General features: G+C 43.3%; 1 protein-coding gene across 1 annotated transcript in view; it reads left to right on the top strand.

Annotated features, from left to right (window-relative positions):
* asic2 (acid-sensing (proton-gated) ion channel 2) overlaps positions 1–3,628 on the top strand; it is a 154,512-nt gene extending 150,884 nt beyond the window's left edge. Inside the window, 4 exon segments of the mRNA XM_076265036.1 lie at positions 1,092–1,183; positions 1,285–1,364; positions 2,634–2,702; positions 3,445–3,628. Coding sequence (XP_076121151.1) covers positions 1,092–1,183; positions 1,285–1,364; positions 2,634–2,702; positions 3,445–3,546 — 343 coding nt within the window. The 3' untranslated portion in view covers positions 3,547–3,628.
* The last annotated feature ends 7,765 nt before the right edge of the window (positions 3,629–11,393 follow it).

Below are 11,393 nucleotides of genomic sequence, written 5' to 3'. Positions count from 1 at the left end.
TTCACATGCATTTTTAAGCCAGTGATTAAAATTACATATTTTTTTCCACAAAAACATTCTCAGTATTACTGAGCGCATCACTAACAATAAGCATATCCATTCAGGTGAAAGCTGACAAACAAACCTATCCGTACTAACACATGCTCCTCCATCCCTCTAGATAGGGCTAAGCGGCTGATGGTGGCATTAGTATTCCGTGCTGTGAGTTCGGTTTTATCGAGTGAAATCCCATTAGTCTCGTTCATTTTCCCTGTTAAAGCCGGAAGTTTGATCATTTGTTGGTGTGGCGGTTCTGTAGTGGTGGTTCTGGGAATACGTGGGGCTGTGGCACAGATGCTCGGGCGCCACGCACTCCATTAGACAAACAAGAAGCTGGCAGCCTCCTATTTTCTTTTAGTCTCACTTGAAGGATTGTAGGATATCCATCTAAATGAAGACAGAGGAGGAAAATGGCATACTGATGAAGAAAAATGTGTTTGGGATGCAAGCTTCTCTTTTTTTTTTTTTTGAAAACCAGGAAAACAAGAGCAAAGGCACAGAGCAAAATACACACACCCACACATGTACAAATACAGAATACACCCCCCCCCCACACACACACACACACACACACACACATGTGCATGTATACATAATACACCCACGCACACCCACGCACACACACACACACACACACACACACACACACACACACACACACACACACACACACACACACACACACACACACACACACACACACACACACACACACACACACACACACACACTTCTTCTTATATGATGCAGATCTTCAGTTTTGTAGAAGTCTCTAATCATCTAATAAACTGTAAAATGTATCCATGTTTGTAAATAAATGCATTATGCATGCAGTATACATGTGTATGTGCATGTGTGTGTGTTTGTACAGTATGTGTGTGCAGTGTGTGTGTGAGAGAGAGGGCAAGCAGGCCCTTATTTTTATGCATCACATGTTTGTGCCCCCTCTTGAGGAGGTGCACATCAGGCTGTGTGGTGTAGCCTTGGAGTATATTACACGGTGATGCAGAGGCTGCAGAGACGCTGATGTGTTTGGCCTCTTGCTTTCTCAGGGATAATATCCTGGTGTTGGACGTGTTCTTTGAGGCTCTGAATTACGAGACCATCGAGCAGAAGAAAGCCTACGAGGTTGCAGGTTTACTGGGTAGGTCAAAACACACTCCCTCAGCTGTTTTCTAACTATTGTAATGATTTCTTGCTAGGAGTGAACTCCATGTCTTTGTTTCTCATGCTCTGTGTTTCCAGGGGACATTGGAGGTCAGATGGGACTGTTTGTTGGTGCGAGCATACTGACCATCCTTGAATTGTTTGATTATGCTTATGAGGTCAGTTTTCTGTCTTTTAAATTAACCTCTGCACATACACAAGTGTGCACACACACCCACACACACACACACACACACACAGACACACATGAGAGAGACAAAAACAATCAAAGTGTGTCCAAATTCACATCCATTCCTCTCTGTTGCATTGCTTATGGAGTACTCATCACACAGATAACACATACTGTACGTATCACGTGAAACAAGACGGCCCCAGCTTTTGAATGGTGCTAATCGCTCACAATGGTGTGAGATCTCATGTACATGCCCCCAGAGTGTAGCGCTGTAGCTGCCTAGCTGAATTAGCTGTTGGCCGTAGCAACTCAAGCTGGGTAAAACCGATTGTTTTCGGGGTTTTTTTGTACCGACATGGTGACCTCGAGAAACGGAGATCTACAGTATGTGAAAACTCGCTGGCTTTCTCTTTAATTCACCACTTTGTGGCTCTCCTGTAGCCTAGAAATCTAGACGCGCCCCTAGGGCTAGTCTAGCAACTCTCCGTTGACTTGTGAGCTCCAGAAATCGAAACTTAATCAGGCATTGAAATCGTGTATGGAGTCGTTTGTAGGGCTTAACATAATGATTGATGGCAGAGTTGCAACGGTTTGGCTTGAATTCCCTGCTACTTGAAAACAAATATCCTATTGCGTCCTATTGCATGCAGAGGGAATTTGACAACTGATTATCCCGCCCCTCGGACTGAGCACTGCGAACGGTGAGTGCCCAGACCCTACATTTTAATGTGGGTCTGGCTCGCCAGGCTAGCTCTCCTGCTCAATTGCAGGAGAGTCCAGGAATTCATAGACAGTTATAACATCAGCACAGCTGGGAGCAATGTAGTCTACCCTGACCTTCCAGATCCTTCCTATCTCCATCCTCCAGTGTGTCTCAGTCGACCCAAACATGACTGCTGAACATAAACGTGTCATTCAGCGCCTCATTTGAAGCCGCATTAAAATTGTAATGGCCGCTTACAGTAAGATTTAATGGAGGAGACATTCGACAAACCGTGTCTTTACACGGCCCCTTAAGGGTAATAACCTGGGTAAGTTGTAATGTGAACTGCTAACATGGGACCCCACTTTGACCAGAAATGGCGTATTACCATTGTTGCATGGCCACCCTGTGTACCAGAGAGGCCATTGGTGTGATTGCGAAGTGGTCCACGTGTGTTTATGAGGCCTGGGTGGGCACTTGTGAAAGATTTGTGGCTGCTAATAAGGTTTGGAAGTCAGGGCCTCATGTGGTGCCTTCTGTGGCCTGCCGTAGGTGGTGAAGGAGAGGCTGCTGGACCTACTCAGCCGCGAGGACGAGGAGGAGAGTCACGGAGAGGATGTGGTAAGAGAGAGTAAGAGACACAGGGTGTGTGTCTGTGTGTTTGTGTCTTTGTGTGTTTGGCAGGGTGTCTGTACTGTATATACATACAGTATATAGTATAGACATCCTGACCTGCAAAAAATTATTTCGGGGTGGTTCCAACAACAACAACATTAAAATGGATACATCAACATTTTCAATCAAAACACGCTACATTAGGTATTATAGCCAGCAGAGATACTTTAGTGTAGGTGAGGTTTATTTGGAACCCTCCGCCATCGTGCTGCAGTAGGTTACACTTTGATTAACTGATGGATAATGAAGAGAGAGAGAGCGAGAGAGAGACAGAGAGAGACAGAGAGAGAGAAAGGTTGACTGTAAAACCCGCCCACAGAGGTGACGAATAGGTAGGTCTGCAAAAATAACACAAAGATAGACTAATCAGAATGCTCTCCTTCTTGTTCTGCCTGCCACTCATTCTCTCTTCCTATACCTCTCACTTGCAAATATTCAATTTGTCACGGGCGCCAGTGAGCCGCTATCAATATGCGGGAGACACCCAGAACTTCTGAGAGAGATGGGATGAGACAGTATGTGAAAGACAGAAAAGGCTGGAAACAAAGACTACTAGCAGTGGAGTAAAATGATATGAGCATGTGCAGTATTGAAACCTGTTCTTTGGTTCAATGGTACTTGTTTGCAATATGTGTATATGTATTTGGACATACATCATGTCTTACGTCCCTTCATGGTTATCATCTAGAGCACGTGTGACCCCGTGGTGAACCACTCGGAGACCATCAGCCACACGGTGAGCGTCCCCCTGCAGACCACACTGGGCACCCTGGAGGAGATCGCCTGCTGAGCACACCCCTACTCCACTACAGCAGGTGGCGCCAGTGCACACGCCCAGACATTCCCTATCATCCTCCTGCTCGTCCTCCTTCTCCTCCTCCTCCTCCTCCTCCTCAGCTCTGATAGGACTGAGTTTTCTGGGAGGGAGGGAGGGAAAGAGAGAGAGAGAGAGAAGAAAAGCTATGGGAGAAGGGAGGAGTGTGGAAAGGTTGAAGATGGTGCCCAGGCCTCCCAGCCTCTTTACAGACTCTTCAATCAGCTGAAAAATGGAGCTTTATTGAGGTTGCAGAGGGTTTTTTTGAAACTATGGAGTGGTCAAACTGTCCAGTTTCTCCACACATTCACACACCCACAAACACATTTGGTGACATTCTCACAGATCCTGTGAAGACGATGACAAACATACGGTACACGACATATACAAGACCATGAACTAAACAGACACACAGTGGATGTCAAGTGGAACAGAATCTGTACAGGACATGATCTCACACTTCTCATCTCAAAGTCTACTGCCATAACTGTTACGTAAAAAGAAAAGCAAAACAATGAAATTGTTGGTTATTTGCATGTGTCAGTTCTTTGGATACAATGCAGTTTTCTTGTTCTGATTGCGCTGGGACTGACGTAATGCTTATATCAGTATGTGTGTGTGTGAGAGAGAGAGATAGAGAGAGCAAGTGTGTCTCTTTGTATGGGTGTGTGTGTGTGTGTGTGTGTGTGTGTGTGTGTGTGTGTTTGTGTGCCATATGCTGTGCAGTCTCCTTTTGTGAAGGCTCTAGTCCCCTATCCCCACAGTCTTGCAAGGCCTCTCATTCTGACACAATTTTCATGACATAAAAGGTCCGAGGTCAGAAAGGTTTAACGATGGTCATTTTGTAAAGAAAAGACACTGGAAGCCTGGCAACTGCAGTGACAGCCCATTCAACTCTACACAGCAGAGGGCAGCCATCTTGTCAAGTTGTGGCAAATGGATTTATGAAGCTTTCAGTGTGACTATGACATGTGTGATGGTATTTATTTACTGTTGATTGACAGTGTCACTATGCTTTGGGCTTCTTCAGAGATCTTATTTTCATTGAGAAATTTGTAAAAAAAAAAAATTATTATGATGAATGTCAATAATGTGCAGTCATTTTAACGTACCAGTTGCCATTGCACTTAACTGCTTCTGTACTTCATGTATGTGACATTTACAAGCAAGAAAGTCCTTTTTTTCTGTGAGTGGCATTAAAATAGTGCTCATGCTGAGTTTGACTGCCCCAGTAACTATGACCAGTAGCAGTTAGCCTTCCTTGCACAGCAGCACAGGCCCCTTTCTGAGCTGCCAACCCTTACACAACGGATTGGCGTGAGAGCGCGTGAATCTTGAATGAATGAATCTTACGGTCAGTGTGTGTGAGTTGGCAGCTCTGCCCCTTCACTAGGACATCCCTCCCATGGCCTCCTCCTCTCATATCTCCATGGCAACTTTGTAAGGCTTTTTGTTATTTTTTATGTTGTTATTTTTAATTTTTTTACAGTCATAGATGCAAGCATTTTACATTTTCTAGCATTACTCCTGAGGCGGTTGCTCTGCTGTATCCTCTCACGCAGAACCAGCAGCAAGTGGAAGTGATGTGTGGGAGTGTTCGTGTTATGGCTCATTTCGGTGTTCGTGTGGAACTCACAGTAGGTACTTGGGCTTGACAGAACCGGGGATTCTTTACTCACTTTTCAGAAACTATCATTATTATCATTCTTCTTATTCTTCTTATTATTAATATTTCTTTTTTAGTTTCTATAGATTTTAGCCTAAAACATACAGTAGGATTTGGTCTGTTTAACTGGCATCAAAGTGTAGTGCAGTGTTTTTCTTTGTCTTCTGTCATCCATGAAGTTGTGGATGCTCTGGGACATAATCATGGCCCACTTCACTTTGGCCAGCTGTCAAGGCATTGTTAATTTACCTCAGATACTGCTGACAGTTTTGTTTCAGAACCTCAGAGAAAAGGCCTGGACAGAGAGAAAGAAAGCATGCGCCTGCATAGATAGTTGGATGAGGCCTTCCTGGGGAGTTTTCCCATTAGGACAAGCCTTGCCCCATCTCAGCTCAGTTGCTCAACAGAAATCCTCACTCACAACATGTTCAAGTGCAATTTTGTTTACATAAACACAAATATACTTGCAGATGTTTCCTTTTATGAGCATGCGCCTATATCCCTCTCAGTGTCCGTGTATGATAGGCTATGTGGAATTGGATTGGTGCCAATGTGCTGCTATGCTGTCTCTGTTGTTAGGTGCTCTCATGTGAGTCTGAGCACTATGCTGACAGGGGATCTTGGGAATTTATTTTGGATATGCATTAGTTACCACTGCACATATGAGAAGAGCTTAACACATATCATTTGCCATGGCAGCTAAGGTCAGAAAAAATTGTCAAGACAAAAGTCTACTTATCTATGGAAAGCCCATATTTTTTAAAGCCCAACTTTCAAGCTGTCCCAACAAAACCTGTGCAGAGGGCAAATTTGCATTTAATGGAACATCACAGTACTTATTTAGCATTGAGCCATGCAGCCTTAACCGGAGAGCATAATGAGACTGATACCAGCCCATTTTATATGGTAGACAAACCTATCTATAGGTGTTTGTTCTGATTTAAATACAATCTGAAATATGAGTGCAGAAAAGTATAGTCTCTATGCTCTAATGGTCCCTGCAGCTTGTAGGCACCATGCAGCTTGTAGCGTGTGCCGAATATGGGCACACAATGTAACATGCTCTTTCCTAAGCTGGTAAACAAATGAGTTTCATGACAATCCAATATGAAAATGGTGTTTTGTATTAATTACATTCTCTTATTTATTCAGCCCTTTGGGATGTACTCAGTGTGTGTGTGTGTGTGTGTGTGTGTGTGTGTGTGTTTGAGTGATACAAAGAGGTGTTTTCTTGTTTACACCTCAATGAGCATGGAGTCAATCTCCCCATTACTGGGAGAAACCCCTGCAGTGCCAATTAAAAGACGTAATAAAAAGGGAGTGCAGTGCAATCATCGTTTCCCAGTATGGCAGAAAATGGCACCAGGCTGTTTGGCACATGCTACTTTGTTCAATAGCAGTGCCATGCTGATTAGCAGTCACAAAACATTTCTACAGACTCCAGACTTTATATTCAAACATAGTTTTAAGACAACAAGCTTCATTGTTTATTCAATGGAGCTTGTGTGCAAGCCAGCACAGCACATCAATTGGTAGTAAGCTTATATGTTTTGCCAGAAGATGGAATATGTGGTAGGGTGTCATTGCTGTTTTTGCCTAATTGGGAATTGAATGGTTAAGTTTTCCGCTATCGTTGCACAAGGAATACATGCAAACATGCTATGATGCATACTGTACATCTTTATTTGTCATTTATTCAAACATTTGTTTGCTTGTCTTTCTGACTGTGTTGGTAAAATGTTTCTATTGGTGCAATGGCATTCAAGAGCCCATCATGGGAAACAGTGCAAGTGATGACTAACTGTCCTGTGGTTTGATTTTACACCCTGATCTCTTTCTCTGCTGTGTCTCTATCCACCTGTTCTTCTCCTCCTTCTTTTCTTCAGTCATGTCCAGTGTTCTCTCTCTCTTCTCTTTCTATGTGTCTTCCTGTCAGTCAGCTCTCTGTCAGTCCCTCTCTCCCCCTCCCTCTCTCCTTATTTCTGTCTTTCTTTTTTTCTGTCTTTTTCTCCTCTTTCTCCTCTGGACTGTGCTGAGGCCAAGCTGTGTGTAATATGTCTGTGTGAAGCTTTCCCCCCTGATGTCCTCCCTCTCCTGGAGAAAAGGGGCCAAACGTTTGGAGGGCTGATGAGGCTGGGTGTATGTGTGGAACCAGCACTATTTACAGTGACTACAAAAATTGCTTTTTCATGACATTATGCATCTGTGTTTTTAATGTGAATAAATCAAAGTATCTTTTCTTGCTGGTTTTCTTTTGCGGTTTTAATTATCCCTGCTTGGTTCATTGTTTCATTGTAACTCTATATTCTAACTCTGTCTGTGTGTGTGTGTGTGTGTGTGTGTCTGTGTCTGTGAGCGTGTGCTTGTGCATGTGCGTGTGCACGTGTGCATTAGGTCTGTTTACCGATGATAACAGAACAACCTGTTATGACAAATGCAAGCAAGGAGGAGAGAGACATGAGCTCAAAACAATGGCTAACACAATAGAGAGAGAGAGGGGGGCGGCGATAAGGCTTGGGAACAATGTTCTCTCCTTGGCGACAGTACTCAAGCACTGTACTCAAGCACTACTGGCTGGTGTAGCACACTAACCTTGCTTGCATGTATTACAGAGAGTCCACTTCCTTTCAAGGTCTGAGACATGTCTGTGCATGAAAAGGGTGCTTCAGGGACTCGTATGAGCACTGCCTCCATTTACCTTTCCATTAGGGTGCTACTATTACGCCAATTCCTCCATTTGTTATGGTCGCTCCCTATGTTATGATGGAACCCTTGAAGGCCATTTGTCACGCCGGTCTACCGGTTTGAGTTGCCCGTGTGCAAAACATTTAACAATATGCAGGCAATGTGGTGGACAGACGAATGAGTCCAAGACAAAGGATTCTAATCTACTTTAGTGTATTTTTATTAAATAAGTTATGTTTAGGTAGTCAGCAATAATATTAAAACAATGTCATATAACCGAATTTTGCATCTCATAATTCATCTCAGCAGTCACAGAATTAACCTAAAACAGTCTCGTCCAATAAAAGAAGTCAATACCCCCACCAGTCACTAGTAGCGTTGCGCTCCCACCGGACACTGGTGACGTACCCACGTCAAAGATGGTTGATTACGAAGATACTTCCTGAGAGGCCATTTCCTGTCCCAGGAAATGTATGCAAATAGGGTAGCAGTAGTACACGCCCCGCACGAGGGGGGGCCACTATCCCCCATTTATGCAGTGATCGGGCTCCCTTTTTAACATTGAGGTCTATGGCAGAATCCAAGAATTTCCCAGAATTTGTCAAAGCCCTATTTTTCTGAGCAATGGATGCACATTTCGGACAAAGGTATCATGATCTCCAAACCCTCCTCTCCATTTCAGGAGAATGTCGTGACAGTATGACCCTGCAGTCGGGAGAAAATCAACATTAATGAAGGTGTACACCAAGTTTGTTTTGTACTCCGGCTTCTGTCTGACGTGGAACCGAGGCGTTCAAACGTCAGTCATACGTCAGTGACACGCCCCTGTGCAGGCGGGAACTGAACCAGAGCCCGTCTCTGACTGAACTCCACTTTGCCCTCATAGACATGAACTAGGACGACCCATCTTGCTACGCATTAATTATTTTTGTCCACGTCCAAAACAGCCACATTAGGCCTAGCAGTAGCAGCAGGCAACAGAGTGTGCACAACAGCACAAAGCGATAGCAGAGTCAGGCAACACCCCCCCCCGGATTGGGCAAAGTTCATGGGTCCATTATGTAAGGGATGGGTTCATGGGTCCATTATGTACGGCCACCGAGGTGTCCTGTTATATGGAATTAAAGCTGCAGTTGGCAAGTCTGACAGATTTTGGGGACTTACCCAAAAGTTTGAATGTTTACAACTCTCATGCCCCTCCCCCACTACCACCGAGCACCCTCGAGTTTGTGCTTGTCAGTGCGCACCAGACTGCACCAGACTGTGATTGACAGTCAGATCTCACACAGCCCTGCTCTGATTGGACCAGAAGAACCGGGAGCTGTGGATTTTTGCAAAACAAATAACAGGCTCTAGGTGGAGGAAGTTTTTTTTTTTTAAACCGGCTGATGTATGTTGTTCTGTCGGAGCATAGTGTCGGTTTCAGTGAATATGATCAAAACAATCTTGCCAACTGCAGCTTTAATTGACGAGGGCGAGAGGCAAAGAACTCCCCGACGCGCAGCAGAGAGAAGAAATACTCTTTTCTTATTGGCTGGTGGGGTGGCTACTAATTCTGTATAACAGGACACCTATAAAGTAGATCTGGTAAAAAAAGTTTAATCACCTTTCCATACCAATGCTTATGAATGTTAACTATAACAACCATAGTAGGACGACGGTTGAGCCTGAAAGCAGGCTTCGCAACAATGGAATTAACTGTAAACAACTGTCCATGCGATCACTGTTATAGGGCCAATGAAAGTTGTACAAGTCGGCTTCTTTTTAAACGGAACCGCTTGTTTCCTTTGCGTGTTAAAGGCACAACTATTGCCTATAGTGGCAACCGGGTGATAAGCGGGATAATGGCCTTCAAGGTGTCCTGTTATACGGAATTAATGGACTTGCCTCCGCTGCGCGTCGGGGAGTTCTTTGCCTCTCGCCTTCGTCTATTAATTCCGTATTAGGACACCTCGGCGGCCGTTATCCCTTACTTATCATCAGACAATGGCAACACCGGGGAGGGGAAATTGGCACAGCACACAAAAGCACACGTGAATTATATGACATAGCACACAAAAGCACACAATATCAAATTATAAAATAAATCAAAATATTCACACATGGGACACATTACCTCATACATTTAGCTATTTATTTAGTAATTTAGTCTAAAACCAGACCTATATAGACTGTTATTGTTATTGCTATATTGTGCAGTGTTATTTTAATTATGCTAAGGGTTGATTGTAACACCACAGTCACGTGAACAAAGAGTTCACAGTAATTCAGTGTTGGAGATATATTTTTTAGATTTGAAGGAAGGAAGTGGATTCTAATCATCTTAAATCAAATCTTTCAGTATGAGATATCAGTTACATGAACAAAGAGTTCACAGTAATTCAGTGTTGGAGATATATTTTTTAGATTTGAAGGGAGGAAGTGGATTCTAATCATCTTAAATCAAACCTTTCAGTATGAGATATCAGTTACATGAACTGAGTTTACACAGATGTGTTCAAGGTTCAAAGTTACTTCATTAGGTCTCCCAAGGAAGAAATTTGTTTCGGATAAAGGGTAAAGGCGGCCACAATCGCAATGCAAAAAACATCACAGCACATACATGGGTTTCCCGTTTACCAACAAAACTAGTAGGCGCGCAGCCGTGGGGCAGAAGACGGTTGGTGGCCGGCCACAACGTTATAAACTTAACCTAATAGTCGGCTGCTGTAAGCTACAATCAGATTTTTTTGTATAGCCCCCCTGTTGTCTCAATGATAATAACATCTCATTTCAGACTTTATTTCAGAGTTTGTCGTTCATTTGCATTATTAACATCGTCTTTTGGCATTTTTGGCGAAGACATGCATTACATTAGGGATATTGAACATATTGAACATTCTCTAACCATCGTGATTTCAAATTGGTGCAGGTTTCAGCACAAAAACTCATTGTAGGCTATTCTTTTCATGAAGAGCACTGCTCTATGCAGTTGCATAGAAATCCATGATACACATAGAGTGAATAAAAGAAACTCTTATGAGTTAAAGTTGCCCTTTATTTTGTTTTTATGAGCTTGTGTTCCCAAACCTCATAATAATTATTTTGTTTTATTTTTTCTGCCAATAAAATGGTGCATACCTTAGCCCACCTTTACATTTTAATGATACGAAGCCAAGCCAACTAATTAAGTCTGTAGGCTAACAAGAGGCATGCTTTCAATTCTGGGAACTGTAGTGTAGCTTTACAATTAGGCCTACCAACATCAATAGTGAATTCTTTTGGCCAATTATAAAAATGTATCCAAATTCAATCCATGTTTCACCAACCGTTTGTACCCATTTCCTTAACATTCACAAAACACAAATGTCACCATCACTAAGATGAGCCCTGAGCGAGAATAAATCAATTAAGCAGTAAATCCACCATGAGCTCCCAGATGACTGGTATGAGCTGCTGTTGGAGCATCACTGACCCCTGGGCCAACTTGTTC

This window comes from Alosa pseudoharengus, unplaced genomic scaffold (assembly GCF_046254945.1).
Source record: "Alosa pseudoharengus isolate Yale_2024_CS ecotype anadromous, Long Island Sound unplaced genomic scaffold, YU_APseudo_1.1 YU_APseudo_1.1_scf_4, whole genome shotgun sequence".
NCBI classification, from domain to species: domain Eukaryota; kingdom Metazoa; phylum Chordata; class Actinopteri; order Clupeiformes; family Clupeidae; genus Alosa; species Alosa pseudoharengus.
The sequence above is the reverse complement of the archived record's forward strand: the minus strand, read 5'-3'. Positions and strand labels throughout refer to the sequence as shown.